Source organism: Rhamphochromis longiceps, linkage group LG13, assembly GCF_057381845.1.
Source record: "Rhamphochromis longiceps isolate RC_006_pf linkage group LG13, R_longiceps_female_GT1.1, whole genome shotgun sequence".
In the NCBI taxonomy this organism is placed as follows: domain Eukaryota; kingdom Metazoa; phylum Chordata; class Actinopteri; order Cichliformes; family Cichlidae; genus Rhamphochromis; species Rhamphochromis longiceps.
The window spans coordinates 32,326,608-32,346,380 of NC_140569.1; the positions used below are offsets into that span (position 1 = coordinate 32,326,608).

General features: G+C 42.5%; 1 protein-coding gene across 3 annotated transcripts in view; it reads right to left on the minus strand.

The window, feature by feature from the left end:
• The window catches only part of birc6 (baculoviral IAP repeat containing 6), a 128,504-nt gene that overhangs the window by 74,858 nt on the left and 33,873 nt on the right, over positions 1-19,773 (minus strand). For 2 of the 3 annotated variants that reach the window (XM_085429024.1, XM_085429022.1), the window contains exons 11-36: positions 16,672-16,821; positions 16,359-16,584; positions 15,184-15,344; positions 14,873-15,004; positions 14,572-14,703; positions 13,997-14,163; positions 13,487-13,620; positions 13,189-13,350; positions 12,934-13,065; positions 12,438-12,535; positions 12,190-12,337; positions 11,944-12,077; positions 10,952-11,098; positions 10,680-10,867; positions 9,781-10,092; positions 9,506-9,605; positions 9,087-9,301; positions 8,742-8,950; positions 6,024-6,376; positions 5,680-5,899; positions 2,578-2,714; positions 2,244-2,381; positions 1,249-1,376; positions 912-1,043; positions 448-663; positions 169-352 (exon numbers count right to left, since the gene is read on the minus strand). In XM_085429024.1, coding sequence (XP_085285150.1) covers positions 169-352; positions 448-663; positions 912-1,043; positions 1,249-1,376; positions 2,244-2,381; positions 2,578-2,714; positions 5,680-5,899; positions 6,024-6,376; positions 8,742-8,950; positions 9,087-9,301; positions 9,506-9,605; positions 9,781-10,092; positions 10,680-10,867; positions 10,952-11,098; positions 11,944-12,077; positions 12,190-12,337; positions 12,438-12,535; positions 12,934-13,065; positions 13,189-13,350; positions 13,487-13,620; positions 13,997-14,163; positions 14,572-14,703; positions 14,873-15,004; positions 15,184-15,344; positions 16,359-16,584; positions 16,672-16,821 — 4,455 coding nt within the window. The remainder of the gene's footprint in view (positions 1-168; positions 353-447; positions 664-911; positions 1,044-1,248; positions 1,377-2,243; positions 2,382-2,577; positions 2,715-5,679; positions 5,900-6,023; positions 6,377-8,741; positions 8,951-9,086; positions 9,302-9,505; positions 9,606-9,780; positions 10,093-10,679; positions 10,868-10,951; positions 11,099-11,943; positions 12,078-12,189; positions 12,338-12,437; positions 12,536-12,933; positions 13,066-13,188; positions 13,351-13,486; positions 13,621-13,996; positions 14,164-14,571; positions 14,704-14,872; positions 15,005-15,183; positions 15,345-16,358; positions 16,585-16,671; positions 16,822-19,773) is intronic. The other variant, XM_085429023.1, reaches the window with a different exon arrangement.

The following is a 19,773-nucleotide window of genomic DNA, read 5'->3' on the forward strand; positions in this document are numbered from 1 at the left end:
ACAATTGGTACAATAATCTGCTCTAAAGCCAAATTGAAACTCCAGCAACAACAATGTGCCAAACTAAATGTTCAGCTTCACACAAGATTTAATATGTCACCCGCTCGCCTCACAAACAGTGCGTTTTAATCAGATTCAAACAAATGTAACGCTAAGCTGAAAACACACCAGCCAGGATGTCCTGTAGCATACACGTGAGGGAATATTGTGCCCAGGCGCCTCCCCAGGAGATGTCCCCCCGGTTAAAATCCGTTCCCACAAGCAAGAGAAGCAGGCGTTCTAGCTGCTGCTCAGACACCACTTCGCACAAGTGGATTGTGGGCCTTGTGGCGTTGGCTATCCTAGCCAGGACCTAAACAAATAAGATAAATATTTGTAGTTTTAGACTGTCAAATTTGTGTATATATATTCCCAGTGTTAGATTAACTCCCAGTGTTAGATAAATACTTTGCAGACAAAGAGCAGCAGATCAGCATGGCAGGTGAAATCCATGGAGAGGAGAAAGAGGGCCAGCTTCTGCACCACAGAGATACAGCGTTCATGAGATAAAGTGAAGGGCAGAGGTTCTACTTCTGGGGCTTCTTTGGCTGTTGTGGACTCTGTATCCAATGTGGAACGGGGCCATTCAGCTGTCCGCCGCAGACGGATCAGGTCTTTAAAGTGCTGAAAAAGGAAAAAATTAACAAGTTGTAGTATTGAAAATTAATCTCCGTGATGCACAGAATTGGGATGAGACAAAAGGGTGATATTCACAGGTGGAGTAGGTACTGGAACAGGAGAACAGGAGGTTTGCCCTCAGCAAGCTACTGAAATAATCACTGACTAATCAACTAATCAAAGAAGAAATGGCAGATTTAGTTGCAGCCCTCCTTCACAGCCTAATCTTTTTGAGTGTGTGGTGAGCTGCTCACCTTGGATGTAGCTTGTTTCAGCTTGGCTTGTTCCACCAACAGTTTGTAGGAGGAGCCTTTGTTGCTCTGGATCTTCTCCTTCTCGATCTGCTCCACCAGAGCCTTCTGTTTTGCTTTCAATAGATTTAGCTGCTGCAATGAAAAGGCCACAATAAGTTTATGTACTGTAAAAGTATCACTCCAGAAATATCTACTTGTTGGATGCATTCCAATATAGGAAACAATCCCTAACCTGATTCTAACAAATGCAAATTTCAAATCAAGTTTTAATTAACCACTTAAAAATTGAGAAAAACAAATATGAAGGTGTGCTGCTTTTGAAATGGGACACATTTACCTGCTTGTGATGGACAAGTTGCTTACGGATTTTGCGTGAGTACAGGCGATCCAGGCTGCTGCTGCCTTTGGCTGACCTGCTGGAGTTCTGAGACTGGAGGCTGTTATTTATGAAACTCCACTGAATACCTGCAGGACAAAAAAATACAGCACATTAATGAAGGTAACACAAGACTGACAAACAACTAAGGAGTATGACGTACAATCAAACAGCTTAATTCCAAATGATTTAGCTGAGTTTGAGGACTGCGACAAACATCTTTAGCATACAGTGCAGTTTGATTGTAACCATTTCCAATCATATGTAAAAGATGTATGTTTGCATTGATGTCATTTAATGTGCAGCTGAGTTAGCAAGATCTTGTTAATCATCATCCATTTGAAGCATAAGCATCAAAGATTTATGGATTTGAGACTTTTTTCAACAAAGTCCAACCACTAAGTAAAGAGTAAAAATCCTGACCACTTTTTCTCTTTAGTTATTCAGATACCATCTTTCTACCTATATTTAGGAACTACCTTAATAAGCAGTCATTGCTAAATGTTTAACCATAATTTTGTTTTGTGCTCTCTTGCAGTTGTAGACTTCTAAATTGGAGAATGAAAAAAAAAAAGCAATTGCATTGTGTCATCTAATTGCGTAGTGAGTAAAAATGTTGATATTCTGCCAACCACTTCATGCAAGCGTTGTCTGAGCCTTTTATATGTGCAATATTTTATATTCTATTTATATCTATTCAGTTCCTCACTGAGTTGATATTCATAAAGATTACTATTAAGCTTCTGCTGTTTGGTAATTGATACCCTTTCAAAGCTATCAATGAATTAACAGCAAAACTGCAATCAGCAACTGGTCAGTGACAATCAACATCTGTTTATGTTTTGTTTCAATTTCACAATTTCCAGTGCCTATAGATTAAAAAAAGAAAAAGAAAATTTAAAAAAAACAAAAAACATTTACACATATCAGGGAAATGTAGAATGCAGGTATTTTACCTGTTACAGGTCTTTCCCGCTCTTTCCCTCCCAGGTGCTTCTTCCCTCCTGAGGCCTCATCTTCGATACTTGCTACATAGTCCAACAGTCTGGAGACCAACATCACTACCCAGCTGATCATGGGAATATCCAAAACACCTGTTTAATTTTTACAAAAACAAACAAACAAAAAATCAACTTCATTTCAAACACACTCTTGAACAAACCAGTCTGTTTAAAAATAAATAAATCTGACTACATAATAATTAACACTGACTTTAACTCTATCTGTAACTTCTACTAACTCAAGTTAACATATCAGGTGCTGCAAAGACGCTATTCTCAGTTGCTTTACCTTCAGTTCTGCGCTGAGCGGCAGCTTGTGGCTGCTGCAGTGGAGACAGGAGGCTGTCCAGGAGATTCAGAAGGCCTTCCAAAACACCGCTGTTACTTAGGGATCTTTGGCCAATGCATGACAGGAGCATGAATACCCTAACATGAATACAGATTAAGCATACTGCAGTTAGTATCCACAGCATCCATAAGACCTGAAAGCTAAGTTTGATGTCTCCAGAAGAACAAGCCAAACGACGTGCTACATAATTTGTGCTTCTGCATCTCCATGTATGAGTAGACAAATCTAAGCAGCCAAAAGACTGAGAGGGCACTTTACTGTGTTGCAGTGAAATACTTTTGCAGTTTTTAGACTTGCCTCAGCATAGTAACCAGAGAAAAGGCAACACTAAAAGCCAAGCATCTATGATCCAAGCTGTGACAATAAATGACATGAAAATTAAGTACAATTCCCTTTAAAAACAAAATACACCTACAAGCATAATAACATGGCTGGAAGAGTTACATGTTCAGGATATGCATGGCTTCATGATAGTCTTTGGTGTATTCCATATTCTTTGCAGTTTGTGCCCTGATGTTGATTGTTTTGAGTGTTCTCTGTTTGTTCACATAGCCATGCAAGTCTTTGTGAGACTGTTCATTGCTTGTATAAATTATTTGATGGCGAACTTCTTACTGGTCCCCATCATCATGTGCGACTCCCTATTGGATATTGTTAGTCTCTGTGCTTCAGGAGCCGAAGTTAGAACTAAACATCAGCTAGTTTGTGGATTTGTTTATTTTAAACAAACAAACAAAAACAAAAAACAAACCCTAAGGTTATGTGTATAACCCCAGTTCTCTGAGTAGCATAGTACAGTGAGTGTCTCACTATGAGAAGGCCTCCTGTGTGACCTCATCAGAAGCTCAAATACATTTACGTCTTTACAGGCTGGCTAAGTGACGCCCATGTCATGAGGGGCTAGTGCCTCAGATGTCATTCAAAGCAAGTCCACCTCTTCCTTGCTTCCATAGAAGGCGGGTGGTCTGGTGAAACACTAACTCATGCTACTCAAGAGAACCGGGGTTATATACATAACCTGAAGTTCTCTTTGATAGCATTTGTTTCGTGTCTCACTATAGGAGGAAGACTAACTCCCAGATTGACAGACATGCCTGCTGAGAAGACAACTGTCACCAATAGCACTTCACAGGGGAGAAGCTCCCACCTGGGAAGACAGAGGACTGAATGCACCAGGTTAGGCGCTGTTACATCTAGCCTGTAAAACCTAGCAAATGTGTGAGGTGAGGCCCACCATGCAGCTGCACACACCTCCTGGATAGAAACTCCCTTAAAGAGAGCCCATGAGGTTGCCAGACCTCTAGTGGGGCAAGAGGCTGAAGACCCCTGCTAGTGAAGGCCAGGGCAATTGCTCCTACTATCCAATAGGAAAGGCGCTGTTTATACACAGGATTTCCCATATGTGGGAATCTGAGGTGAAAGGCGTGGGTAAAAGGCCAGCAGTTCTACAGAGGAACATGTGCCAAGAACCTTTGGGATAAAGGCAAGGTTGACCTTCATATAGAGTTGTCTTCAAGGACAGAAATGTTAACTCAAACCTGTTCCAGGGATTCAAAAGGGAAACAAGAGAATGCAGCTCTAAGCACCACTTTTCAAACACACGCCACGCTCTAGAACAGTGACTAGCGTCGATAACACTGTGGGGAAGCCCCACAGTGTTCAGGTTAAACTACTCACATAGAGCTAGCCTCTCTAGGTGGGGATGGAATATTTCCCCCATGCAAGAGACAGGAGGTCTCTGCGCAGCAGCTGAAAAATCTCCACCAGCCAGTGCTTCCCTGGGCAGTGTGGGGCTATCAGGATGACAACGTGACCATTCTCTCTCGCTCTGGGCAGAGTTGGAGAAATGAGGGCATAGAGGAGGGTTCTTGGAGATTGTGAGCCACAGCATCCATCCCCAGTGGAGCTTTCTAATCGTGCAGGGGGGAAAAAACAAAACAAAACAAAACAAAACAAACAAAAAAAAAAAAACGGGACACTGAGCATTCTCCAAGTCCACAGTCGCCTGATCGAATTGCAGCCAGATCTGCTTCACCACCTCGGGTGAAGCTTCCAGTCTCCACACAGTGAGTTGCCCCTAGAGAGAAGATCTGCTCCAAAGTTCAAGATCCATGGCATGCGAGTTGCTCTCAGAGACAGCAGGTGAACACTGCTCCAGACCATCAGTCTGTGTGCCAGTGTGTGTAACTTGGGGCACTGTCTGTTGATGTAGGCCACAAATGTGGAATTGTCCGATCTCAATGAAACATGATGACCTCTATGCCAAGGCAGAAAATGTTTTAGCGACAGGTGAACTGCCAGAAGTTCCAGACAGTTTATGTGGGTAGAGTACATGTGAGAGCCCCATCCCTCATTCACTGCTCTGCCTTTGTTAGTGCCACCCTAGCCAACCACATACCACATGTTGCCATATACTTTTTTGATTGGTCAACATGGTACACTTTAACACCAATAGGGAAGGGGTGTTTTTTTTCTTTTCCTTTCTTTTTGCTCTGCAAGCGGAGAATTCTTGCTATAGCACTGTAGTTAGAAAACACTGTTTCTACCATTTCTTCCAGGAGTAAATACCACTGTTTTATTCAGAAAAATACACCACATGTATTTTTTATCATAACTCTGGGTTTACATGGCCGATCAACAATTATAAATTCATATACAGTCCACACATCCACACTTTTGAAATGAAGAATCTGGGTCGTTGCATCTTGTTGCTGTGTCATCTTAAATTGGTCATGTGATTTGGACGTGCCAGCGTATCCATCAACTGCAGAGGGTTAAACATCGACTGGGAGAGGTTGGTTTTGATTTGGTTTATGTTTCCTTTCCTTTCCTTCCTTCTTTTTTTTTTTAACCGTTCATTAGAAGTCAACATTTTGATACAAACCAATGTGTAATGTCATGATTAGATTTTCCTGTGGGACTGAAAAATTATTTTATTTTTCATTAAAAACCCTACCTTTTTTCATTATTTATTATTATTATTTATTGAATTTCACATTAATCTAAAATGTTGTGACTATATGGAATCTGATAGTTCTTTACCTGTCCTGGGGAAAGATGAGCAGCTGTTCAGAGTTGTAGAGCTCCTGCAGTACATTAGAGAGGAACTGGCCCCACCAGCGCTCGCCTCCACAAAGCTGCACCAGCAGCAGGCCGGCATGAAGTCGGATCTTGGGCGTCCCACTGATGCAAAGATGTTTGAAGAGCTCCTCACAGGCCTTGGCATGGAATGTGCTCTGGAGCACCGAGGGGACAGAATGGCCTAAAAATACCCATAAAAATGAATCAATCATGTGTAACAGCGTTTCAATCCACACGTTACTAACAAAGTCATCTGTGAAATGTACAACTTCACTAAAAAGCAGATCCAGCAGAGTTCAGCTCACCATTATTAGAATGCAGCAGGCTGAGCAGTGTGTCCAGCAAGTAGCGGATGATGGTTCTCAGTTGCTCTGTGGAGGAGTTGTGAACTAGCTCCTTTGCTTCCGGAGCCCCAGCTGCTGAGAGTGACTTGCGGCTGGTACCCAGTGATACACGCAACCGCTGAACCGCATGGTGAGCCAGGTTAAGCTGTAGCTGCAGCTGGATGCAGTCCTGGTAGGCTGAGAAAACACGCTGATCTTCCTCAACAACCTTATCTGGTTTTCTTAAGAAGTACTGGGCATTGTTGGCGCTGTTGAGAGGTGGCAGGTCGATGTTCTGCAGAAGAGTCTCTAGCCGATGGCAAGCTAGATTATACCTGGTAAATAAATACAAAATTGGAAAATTCACAACACCACCAAAAAATTTACAAACTTCTTTTGCAGATGGTAAATGGTAAATGGCCTGTATTTATATAGCGCTTTACTAGTCCCTAAGGACCCCAAAGCGCTTTACATATCCAGTCATCCACCCATTCACACACACATTCACACACTGGTGATGGCAAGCTACATTGTAGCCACAGCCACCCTGGGGCGCACTGACAGAGGCGAGGCTGCCGGACACTGGCGCCACCGGGCCCTCTGACCACCACCAGTAGGGAACGGGTGAAGTGTCTTGCCCAAGGACACAACGACCGAGACTATCCAAGCCGGGGCTCGAACCGGCAACCTTCCGATTACAAGGCGAACTCCCAACTCTTGAGCCACGATCGCCCCTCAGATGAAATCACTACATTATTTAAGTTATCCCAGGTGGACCTTTGTCAAAACTGGAAAGGCACCTAAAGAAAGCTCCAGCCGATCCAGGAGAGAAGGACAACCGCTGCCCAAGCGAACCCTGTAGTGATCCCATATGTGTCAGGAGTATCGGAGCAGTTGAGACACATTTTTTCTAAACACCGGGTCTCTGTGGCTTTTAAACCCCAAAACACGCTGCGCCAAAAATTGGTCCACCCCAAGGATCGGGTCCCCCGAGACAAACAGAGTAACATAGTGTACGCTGTTAAGTGCCAGGAGGATTGTCAGGATTTATACATCAGGGAAACCAAACAACCTCTGGCGAAGCGGACGGCACAACACAGAAGAGCTACCTCGTCAGGCTAGTGGACACTCTTTCAAAGATGAGGATGTACACATCCTGGACAGGGAGGAACGCTGGTTTGAGCGCGGAGTCAAGGAGGCCATTTACGTGAAAAGGGAAAGACCATCTCTGAATTGAGGAGGGGGCTTAAGGGTACAGCTTTCGCCATCTTACAATGCTATGATTGCAGCCATTCCCCAACTCTGTGAATGGTACTCATGGCCATTGATCAGTGGTCTTTGATCAGTGGGTTTTGGTCAGTGGTTGTTGATCAATGGTCATGAGAATTTGCATATTAAGATTAAGGAACTGACCTCCCAGCCCATTGTTCCTTCAGTGGGCTGGGTTCAGTCATTGTGTAAATGTACTGTTTATAAGATTGGGGAAACCTGCAGTCAGCTGAGACTGAAGAAGTCACTTGGATGAGTGACGAAACGTTTCTCCCACAAAATGCTACGTCCAGATGAGCAGAATCAACTTTTGGATATTTAAGTTCAGTTTTACTAAACATAGTCAGGCCTAATTACTGGCAGACCTGTTGAATCAAGAAACCACTTAAATAGAACCCATCTGACAAATTGAAGCAGACCATGATCTAATGAAACAAAATCACTGATGTCTATCAGTCTGAAAAGGGCTAAAAGCCATTTCTTAAGCCTTGGAACTTCACTGAACCACAGTCAGATCCATTATACACAAATGGAGAAAACTCTGAACAGTGGTGAAGCTGGTGAGGCTGCTCTGCTGCCTCAGCACCTGGAAGACTTGCTGTGGTAAATGGGACCATGAATTCTGCTGTCTGGTTATGATCTCAAGCTGAAGCGTACTCGGGTTTCACAGCAGGACAATGGTCCAAAAGACACCAGCAAGTCCACCTTTGAATGGCTTAAGAAAAACAAAATGAAGACTTTGGAGTGGACTAGTCAGAGTCTTGACCCAGAATTCAATTGAGATTCTGTGGCATGACCTTAAAAGGGGGGTTCATGCTTGAAAATCCTCCAATGTGGCTGAATTACAACTATTCTGCAAAGATGAGTGAGCCAAAATTCCTCCACAGTGCGGTAAAAGACTCTTTGGGAGTTACTGTGAACACCTGATTGCAGCTGTTGCTGCTAGGGTAACCAACCAGCTCCCCTTAATAATAATAAACTTCATTTGGAAACTGAATTTTGTGTTTATTTGTGTTATCATTATCTAATAATTAAGTTTGTTTGATGATCTGAAACCTTGTGATACACGTAGTGATATAAAAAGTGTGATATACAATATACACAAACATTAGGAGATCAGGAAGAGGTCAAACTCTTTTTCACGACATTGTAGTGCTTTATACATGTCTTGTTTAACCATTTCCATCTAGCATTCACACACATTAACACTGTGATAAACACATCGGGAGCAACTTAAGGTTCAGTATCTTGCTCAAAGATATTTGGCATGCAGGCTGGAGTAGCCAGGAATCAACTCACTGACCTTTCAATTAGGAGATGACCTGCTCAACCTCCTGAGCCACAGACACCACCAAATATCTCAAGTCTGTTCAATGAAGCTATAGTCAAACTCAAATGAGGCATCTGTATCTGCTTTACTTCCTGTCTCACCTGCACTGGATGTCCTCCTGCAAAGCCACCATCATGGTCAGGTGTTGATCCACATCTGGCTGACTGGCAGCTTCGCTCTCTCCCCGAAGAGGATCATGCATCAGCTTCAGTTCACTCTCCCAAGGCAGGATATAAGTGTGGCCATAGTAGAAGCCCAGTGGAATCTTAGCACGAGCATTGGTGCTGCCATAGCGCCCAATCACAGTGATCTGAGAATATGAGGCAGCCCACAATAGCAGTATTACATCCATCATTGCGGCAGATTTTTAACTCAACAAAGAAATTTAAAACATCACGTAAGCCAACCCACAACTCTGCCCCAAAGTAAAACAGAGAGAAACAGACCTTCATGAACCTGCAAACAGGTGGTGGCAGCAGGTCATGCAGAATGAGGGAGTGGGTGCTGATGTCTGTGGCCACCACCAGCCTGCGGCCATCCACCTCCTCACCCAGAGTCCAGATGTCTATGGACAGAGAGGCCAGGTCGCCACAGGTGGGGATCAGAGCATCCGTCAGCAAAACAGGACGGCCAAAGTCCAAAGTTACAAAACGGCGAGCTCCTGGGAGGAAAAACATAGCACACTCATGAGCAAGCTCAGTTTATTTTCCACAAATATTTAATTTGACGGTATTTCCTAACGTAATTAGCAACAAATGAAACATGATTAAAACTTTCAGAAAGTTTCAGAATCTTCCAGTCTTAAAATATTGACATTTAAGCACTAGGTTAGGTGGTCAATATGGAATAGTCCTACATGACATACCCGAGTGCATCCGCTCTATGATGATTGACTGATGTGGAGGAGGCTGCAGGAAGTGAGATGCCTGGGAAATGGCCAAAGCCAGACCACTGCCCATTGGGCTCTGAGGCAGAAAGAGAGACATTTCTCATTTTACTGCAAAGCAATCTATCAAGTTAGATAAATCTATCTAGATCTAAAATCATTTGTTGAAAGTGATATATGCAGCAATAGCTATATAAATATCCCAATGACTCAGGGATAAATAGCCACAAAGCATGGAGCTACTTGTTACTAACTGGTTTGGCTTTCTGTGTGTTCTTGTGTGCAGCCAGGTTGACAGGCCCAGGGTCCATCATGGAACCAGGGAACAGGTGAGCCAGCTCAGCACTGAAGGCTGCAGAAACCACCTCATTGGGGGGTGTGAGAGGAGGGGTCATGAAGAGGGGTGTGGTTTTAGGTGTTGGGGGGATGACGTCAGAAGGATGAATGAAAAAGCCTGGCGCGGAGGAAGAGTTTGAAGGCACAGAGTTGTGTATAGGTCCCACGCCTGAGGCAGCAGCTGCTGCTGCTGAGGTGGTCTGATGCAGCTTAGCCTCCAGCTTGGCCTTCTGTTTACAGCATACAAAGAATATTACAGCCACAGGATAAAAACACTAGATTTGTATTAGAGCAACATGGCAAACTTTAGAGAAATCCAAAACTGGAAAAAGCTTTCAGCATTTCTTGTCTTTTAATTTCTTGGATCTCTTCAGTTTTGTGCAAACATTTAGTGTCCAGTCAGAACATGGTTTCCACAGCCATGAACTGTGGTTAGGTTTTTAAACTGTATCAAGTCCTTGCTACAATAATAGCATTTCTCGGTGGAAGAAATTAACAATCTGTAACATTTGGCTTCATATCCTTTATGAACCTTTGAGACTTTTTCTTACATCATCATGTCATAAAGATTTCTGCTAAATAAGTTTGGTCATTTGGTTCTCAGAAACCAGTGCCAAACAAACTCCTATTTCATCACTTCTCTACCTAGTGTGTGATTATTTACTTTTGAACCATTTCTATTCTGTTCTATTCTATTGTGTTCTAATAGCTAGTCTGTCTTAGGGTAAGAAAATGCTAATATGACCGCACTCCTGTCATTGAGTTTTGTTGAGCTCCTGCAGCTTAAACAGGCCAGATAACTGAACTAGTTCTTCACCTGCTGCTGCAGCTTTAGCAGCTGCTGTTGCTTCTCCTGCAGGACCTGCAGCTGCTGCTCTGCTGACACCATAGCATGAGACAACGACTGGAGAGCCACCTGAGCTGCAGAACTCAGAGCCGTAGAAGCTTCTCCAACCGTTCCCGTTGACAGGCCGCCCACTGTTGGGGTCACACCAAATGTACTCACTGGAAACAAAGAATACAACTTCAAGAAAGGACAGTTCCCATACTAAAACCTCAGCTAAAACCAAGCTAAGATCAAATGGTTACCAGTGAACATGCTGGCGTCATCTCGCTCCACCCGTGTGCCATCACTGGTGGAGATACAAGTAAAGTGCAAAGGTTCCACCTCCAAGAGTCCTGTTAATGCTGTGAAGCTGCCTTCTGCTGCTGCACAGCTGCTCACTTTTCCATTCCCTACGAAACATACAACATTCAAAACTAACTGAAAAAAAATATGCTTAACAAGCATTTGAGTTCCTCCTTTCACCCTTAAAACATAATGCTCTTTTTAATTTTTTCCATAAGCACTTGGTCAGAGTGGGAAAGAAAGATTCCCTTTTAACAAGAAGAAACCCCCAGCAGAACTGGCAAATGGAGGAGCAGCCAGTTGCCGTGGCTTGTTGACGGTGACTGGAGAGGGTGCACACACACACACACACACACACCAAAAAACCCCACACTTTTTAGTACAGACCTATTGCAGCTTAACTAAGGGAGGACTCAGGGGCACCTTATTCAGCCTCCTTTCAAGTTACCCTGTGGAATTTTATTTCAACAGAAGTGTCTCCACTTGATGGGCTTCAAGGGTTTCTCAGTTTACTAGCTTGCTTTTTTTTGCATAAAGCTTGACTGGAATCTTTCAGGTCCAGTGAAGGTGCAATTTTGGTGTGTGGATGGGTAGACCCACATAAGTTGCAGCTTCAACAGGAAAGGCCAAATCAGAAGTTGCAAAAAGTCTCACTGAAATCTGACAAGCCAAGACAAGTCTGTAGTTTGAAATGATTTATTATATAGTAGATATTATGAAACTGTTCAGTGTATATTTTGCACACTGTACTTTAAAAAGCCCTGCGAGGTAAAAGATGCTTTGAGTTTTTTTCCCCTCTCAACTAGGTGTCAGAGCAGACTTGGTCATTAAAATGTATTTCATTTTCACATTATAGAGCCTTCTTGTGATAAAGGAGAGCAGTGCTTTAAGATCTGCAAGTTCAGGTCAGTGGTCACAGAAAGAAATTCCTGTGAAGTTTTAGTGCTCATACCTGAGAGTATGTCGGAGAGGTCGATCTCATCAGACTGCACTCCGATGCTGCTGTTGAAGGCATTCTTACATGAGGAACCGCTGACCTCCAAGTCAAAGAGCACTGGGTCAAATGGAGAGCTGTACAGTCCGTACCTGGGAACGAATAGATAAACATCCAAGAAAGGGGGATAAAATAAGGTGACGATAAGATGAGAAAAACGTAATTTATGAACCTAGGGTTTAGACTAAAGAGCTATACAGATACCTGGTCTGCAGCAGGGCCTCCAGTGGTGTGAGGCGGTCCTGCAGCTGTCGAGAGATGGCGGTGAGCAGGGAGGCACAAGCAGTGCTGCAGTCTGCCAGGTCCTCCTCCTTCACGTAATTTAACAACACAAAGTACCAGAACACTGAGCCTGGAAGCCCACAGAAGAAAGAGGAGAGGGTAAAACATCAAGTCTGGACAGTCAAGAAACACAGACAAGGGAGAGTGCTAGATGTTGCTCAATCACTCACCACCAGTTGCTGCTGCAGGCAAGTAAGGCATATTGTCCAGCAGAGCCTTCAGAAGGCTCACGCCAAAACCCTGCTGACTTGGTTCTCCTTTCCCATTACTGTAACAAGAAACAAAACTACGTGCTTGTTATTTTATTTAAGTAAACCTAAAAAACAAAACACAAGATACCAAGAGAGAACACATGTTACATTACAAGAAATTAATAACCCCTAATGTAAGCCTTGACTTGTGGTAGAGCCCTCTCACCCTTAAAAACATAATGTTGGCTGACACCACGCATTCAGCAGAGCACCCATTACTTTCTTTTTATGCCGAATGTGAGAAATTAACTGCACACTCTGTCTCTCTTCCCTTTTCAAATAAGTGGACCTGCCTAACAAACAGCATCTTAGCACTCCATCAGTGAACAAGGCCTCTACCTTATGCGTGTTAAGTTGTAAATTTGCCCAATTGTAAAAGAACTGTCTGCATCTTTGGCTCAAACAGGCTTCTTACCTAATGCAAAGTGCAAGAAAGCGAGCACATTTGTGTGCTATACTCCGGCCAGCCTCAAAGAAACACACCCGTACAATATCGGTAAGCCTCGTCCTGGTTTTCACCTGCAGACTCTCCTTTCCTTCTTTTAGGCTAAAAACAGGACACAAAATGCAATATTCCAATTAGTACAATGTGAACGTGATGGTCATGTATAATCTAGAGCCCTTATGGTAATGCTATCTTATATCTGTATGTCTCCAGGTTGACTTCTACCTGCAAGGTCCATTGGAGAAGACCCCAGCCAGCCAGCACAAGATATCTAGGATGAGGCTCTGGGCATGCTCCGTGGCTGGGTCGCCCTCTGTTCGCCGACACAGTGCATCCAGCAGCTTCTCATGGAAGTCTGGGAACTGCAGCATTGCACAGCGTTGGACCCTGAAAACGACAGAGCAGCAGACACAGACCAGCTAACTTGTAAAAAACCACCACAAAAACCATCTAAGCAAAAATGTATCTGTGTTAAATGTTTAACCTGACCACAGTGCCAGCAGCACCTCAGCAGTTATCTGACCTTTCTTTGGGAATTGACGTCTTCTTGAACCTTCTGATTGTGACTGAAACTTCCTGAAGCAGGTCGCATCCTCGCAGGTTTTCTACTTTCTTTGATGGAGCTGAGGTTTCCGTCTTCACTGCGGAGACTTTCTCCTACACACAAAAATAAAAGGTAGCAAATACATGAATGTGGCTTTGTTTGGCATTTGGTAGTTTCACAAAGTCAAGGGTAGACCAGCTGTTCATTTTTTTTGGAATGTTTTTATCTTGGAAAACAAAATGATTGCAAAAGCAAGACTTTTCATAGTATAAGAATTATTCAATAGTTCACTTTGGACCAATCAAGTTAACATCTTCCGTTTTTTTCTTTATTTAAAAAATAAATAAACTCTCCACTTTCAGTGGAAACAAATGAGCCGACAGCCTCGGTTGACAAAACATATAGAAACATTACTCTAAACGGGCTGTAACTTGATGAAATCCAACACTTATGTGCCATCTGACTGGCTTAGGAACTGTAATTGTGTACCTTAGAAGCCTGAGCCCTTTGAAGGAGGGTTGACAGTGAGTGCGCTTTGGTGCCCTGAGGCTTGGAACTAGGCATTCTCACCACGGGGCGGGGGTTCTCCTCCGTGCCCTTATCACTTACTGCCTTGATGTGAACCAGGAAAGAGCGGTACTTCCCTCCTGCCATGCCTGCAGCAGAGAGGGATCAACAGGACAATTGTAAAACACTGACACACACCTGTGTAGATGAATATGAACTGCAGGCTATGATCAGGAAGTCATTTCACATCTAACAGTCAGCATTATAACCATCTCACTGAATTGTTTATGTCACGACGATCTAGGAGTTTGACCATGAATTTCCAAATAAAGGGCTTCCAAAGTAGTTTGGAATACTGGTTTGACAAATTAACTTTATTGTCATCATTCCTATATTTACATCAACTTGAAATGAACTGTGTGTTTGGCAGTCTTGATGATCACCAATGCCACTGGAGAAACAAATATTAATTCTAAACCAGTACGAGATTCAGGTGGCTATAGAAACTGCTTTAGTCTGATAGCCAGGTCTTAATTTTCAGTATATGTGTTTATTACCTTTTACCAGCTTGGGGCTAGTGAGGCTGAGCATACCAGCATGGCCAGAGAGGTCTAGCCCACTGGCCAGCCATACTGGACCACACAGGATGTCCTCCTTGTGGTCTTCCAGGAATGGACACAACATGGAGCCTGCAATAAGCATATGAAACCACAATTTTATGTTTACATACAGTTTATTTACAAAAAGAAAGAAATAATTTCAAAGTCGAATCATCATCTGAAATGAAAGGTTCTAGGTGAGTGATCATCTGCAGGGCAAATAAGTGTTTATAAATTCAAACTGCCTAAAATGTTTGACCTGATGTCTCCTCTATGTCCATGAACTGGATGTCCTCTGTGAAGTCTTGCATTACAGGTTGGCCATTTCTCTCTCCATTTGCATGAAGGACATTGGAAAGAGGGAACGAGATCTGCCTGTCCACAGCTGTTTCTGTTGAAGCGATAAGGAGTAATACTGAGATGTATAAAGTCAGTTCTATCTAGTAAGAATAAAATACATACTAACTGAATGAGAAATGATGAAAACTTCCCCCCCAAAAGAAAGCTGCTTTAATCTGAAACACTGCTGGTTAAAAGCAATCATTAATTGTATAAAAACAATGTCCTCACCACTGACTTTGCCCAGCCCAGGTGCTTTGTTTTTAAGCAGAGTGACCTGGATCTGAGGAATGTTGACGATGTTGGCATTCAAGACAAACTTAAAGTCCACATGGCCCACCATGCAGGCCTTGGGCAGCACCAGTTCAAACACATGCTCATCCCAGCTAGAGCTGAAGACAGAACAGAGGTCATCATTATTAAAGAAAGTATTCCTACACGATCACATTATCAACCATTTCAAATATTAAGCATGTCAAGCTACACACAGACTCGTGAGCATACCAGTTGATGGTGAAATGTCTGTAACTCCAGTAGATGAGGAAAGTATGATCAAGATTTCAGATACAAAACAGAAACCAAAAGTAGAATTTGCTGCTCTAGAACTGTTGATTATAGCTGAGATTCAAGTACATATGATTCAAAACATGAGTTATGTCTAAGTGTGACTGGAACATGTGCGAAGACCTGACTAGCAAACAAGACTGACAACTGTTTTGATACATTAGCAGCAGATTCATAAATAAATATTCAAAATGTTGGTTATCAACTGGGAGATGTGTTACTGATACCCGGAACACAGACTGGTGACAACAAGTTGATCCGTACATGTCATTTCTATACGGTTTTGGATTTTCTACCCTGCGTGTCAGCTGGAGTGTACCTGTTGCTAGTGGGCTAGCATACTAAAGCTAAGGGTAAGAGCAAAGGATCTGATGATTTTACACCAACAGCTTCTTTTTTCTGTACATTTTTTTTACTTTAGCACAAACTCAAGTTGACTAAAATTAAAAAGCTTAGCTCGTTAATGCTTTCCCTGTCTGCTTCTCTTGCTCAATCTAACAGTTATCTAAGAGACTAAACTTGGCTCAAATGTTTGCTCCACCTCTCTTGTCTGCTCACTATGTGAGAGGTCCATTTACACTGACAGTAAAAGCAGGGAAGGGAGAAACCAGTACAACAGCACTAGTCGGTACTTAATACATACAAAAAAAGTTAGTATTTTGTTATCTTTGTTGGCAACAGGCAAAGATTTCAAGGAAGAGTGATTCTTAAAGAAAAATCTCCTCACAAACCTGTGGGACTGCGTTTTCTCCTGCAGTCTTTCACTTGTTAGGCAAATTTGCATCCCTACACTATAAAGCCACTAGCTCAGACATAACAGTACAGATAATTAAAACTGCTACCTGTCACTTTGAAGTTTCCAAGTACGTGTGTGCTGGGCTGCATCTCCATGGTGCTGCTGATGAAGGTGCTGTGGGTGGCGTCGCTGTTGTTGCTCCTGCTGCACCTCCACCCAGCACGGGGGAACTGTGGCTGAGAAGCGTGGGGTCAAAGTCTCAAAGCGTGTCAGCTCTACCAGGGACATCAGAATCTCTGTGGTCAGTGGTTGATCTACCAGTAGGTCCACTCCTAAACAAAGGCCAGAACACTTTTTAAGTTACGCATCAAAACTGATGTAGTGAATTACTGACTCAGTGTGTCTAGAGACAGGTCTACCTGTAATCCCGGGGCTAGAAGGGTTAGAGGAGGGTTTGGCCCCCTCAAGCAGCAGTTCAGCCCCTTTAGAAAGGGGGCCATCAATAAACATGTCTCCGTCATCTACATCTTCACACACACCTCCAATTTGAAGGAAATGAAGTTCTCCACCTTCAGGAGAGCAGAAACAAAAAAAACATTAGAAAAAGATACTCTAAAAAGAACCTCCAGTTTTTCAGAAATATTAATCCTTATTCAGGAGATTTTATGTTGTTTCATATAATAAATTCATATTAAATTATTGTTATTTTGTTCTAATAATAAATAAATATAGACACTGGTAGTAATTTCACAGTGAAATTGTTCAGACAAAAAAATTCGAAGAACTTCTAAGAAAATTCTAACTGTCATTTAGCAATTTGAAAATTGTCTTAAATAATATGAAAAGGAAACAAAATGGTCTAATTTTTGTCCTGGTAATGCTTCAACTTTTTCATAACATTATGAAAGGCCACATAAGACGACCTTCTGCTCTCAGACAAACGCCTCTGGTTGTGAGCACATAACCCTAAACCACCAGCAACTCAACCTTCTATTTCCAAGGGGCAGCCAATCAGCAAGTAGATCTTAAAGGATGGACCTTCAAGGGTAAACAGATAAAACAGCTTGCTTCATCCTTTGTTATTATTATGCAAAATGTGTTTAAGTGGCATAAAGATTAAATAAGTTGTTTTTCAATTAAACTCATGGAAGGAATGGTGTCTCAGGTCATTATGGATCACTGAAATCAATCTCGGACACCTATGATCATTAGTTTGCCAGGTGAGCCCAGTTAAAGGAAAAACTACTAAAGAAGGATGTTCCACATTATTAAGCAGACCAGCATTTTCAAGCAATATGGGAAAGAAAAAGGATCTCTCTGCTGCTAAAAAAGTGAAATAGTTGAATGCCTTGGACACGTTAATGTTCATGTAACGTTAGATATTTCACAAAAACATAAGCGTAATCACTATGATGTTAGGAGATTTGTGGCTGAATCAGAGCACACATGGGTTCATGCAGATAAAGGTACAATGAGGAAGGTTTCTGCCAGGCAAATACATCAGATTAAGAGAGCAGCTGCTAAAAGGCCATTACAAAGCAGCAAACAGATATTTTTGAAGCTGCTGCCGCCTCTGGAGCCCCGCAAAAGTCAAGGTGTAGGATCCTCCAGAGACTTGTGAGTTGTGCATAAATCTTCTATTTGGTCAACCCTAACCAATGCTCACAAGCAGAAATGGCTGCAGTGGGGCCCAGAACTACATGAAGACTAGTTTTCAAACAGTCTTGTTCACTGATGGGTGCAGTGCAACCCTGGGTGGTCCAGATGAATGGAGTCGTGGATGGTTGGTGGACAGCCACCATGTCCCAACAAGGCTGCAACATCAGCAAGGATGTGGTGAAGTCATGTTTTGGGTCGGAATCACGAGGAGAGAGCTGGTTGGCCCTTTAGGGTCCCTGAAGGTGTGAAAATGACCTCTGCAAAGTATGTAGAGTTTCTGACTGACCACTTTCTTCCATGGTAGAAAAAGAAGAACCGTGCTTTCCGCAACAAAATCATCCTCATGCAAGACAATGCACCATCTCATGCTGCAAGGAATACCTCTGCATCATTAACTGCTATCAGCCTAAAAGGAGAGAAACTCATGGTGTGGCCCCCATCCTCCTCTAACCGCAATCCTATTGAGAACCTTTGAGGCATTCTCAAGCAAAAAACTATGAGGGTGAGAGGCAGTTCACATCCAAACAGCAGCTCTGGGAGGCTATTCTGACATCCTGCGACGACATTCAAATAGAAACTCTCCAAAAACTCACAAGTTTCATGGATGCAAGAACTGTGAAACTGCTATCAAATAAGGGTTCCTATGTTAATATGTAACTTGCCCTGTTAAGATGTTTTTGATTAAAAAAAAACTTGATTTCTCTAAATATGAACTCCTAATGCTGCAGATTCAACAAATGACCATTTTCAATTCTCTACAATCTTTAAAGTGTTTTGAAACTGTGTGCTTAATAATATGGAACAGTGCATTTTAAGTTTTTTATTTTTGAAAAACATACCGTTCTCATTGGGAGGTTTGTTCAGTAACATTTGAATTACACTAATGGTTGATGACTCAAAAATTATGCTGACTGTCATTTGAATTGACTATTTCAGAAAATCAGAGAAAAATATCATTAGCAAAATAATTTGGAAGACAGTGTACTTATATATATTTTCAAGAACAAGGTCTATGTGCACAACTGTAATGACTACGGGGGGATAAGGGATAAGGAGCTACATCATGAAGAAATAATCATAACTTGCATCTCTCAGGGAGCAAGAACATGAGGGGAAACAGCACCTTTGCATGGTTCTGGCTCATTCTCAGCTAATTCATTAACATACTCCTTGTGGTTAGTCTAGCTCGCTGCAGGTACATTGACAGGTTTCTCCTTGCCTTTGGAGTTGGATGAAGATTACCTGTGAGTCAATCGAGCAATCTGTCTTAAAGATATGAATAGGCATCTTCAGCCAGGACACAGAGGGACATGACATCCCATACTATATTTGCTGCACTGAGTAAGTTCAATGAAAGGGAATTACCTACAACAGATCAACAGTATCTAAAAATCATGTATTTAAGAGATAGGAAAATAAATCAAGATGAGCTGACAGTATAACTGCCTCTTTGTTACACCACCATAACAACCCTCTCAACCCTGCTTCCCCGTGATTTAACACCGCGGGTGTGATTTGCAGATGCCGTGCAGGTGCGTCCATGCGGCACCACAGACCACGCCCCACCACACATACCTACATTCAACACAGAATGGAACACCATGGATTGGCCTACCTACAGATCCTAGACCTCAAATAGTGTGGGATCATCTACATAGACAACAGAACAAAATCAAGCCAACATCCAAAGAAGAGCTTTGGAAAGTACTTCAAGAACCCTGAAGACTACTTAAAGAAATGACAAGAAGGCGTGCCTAAAGAATAAAAGACAACCATACTACAACATACAAATACTGACTTTTAAGCTCTTGAGAATTCTTTTTTATTTTTGTTTCAATAAATCACTGCACCAATGTCCCATT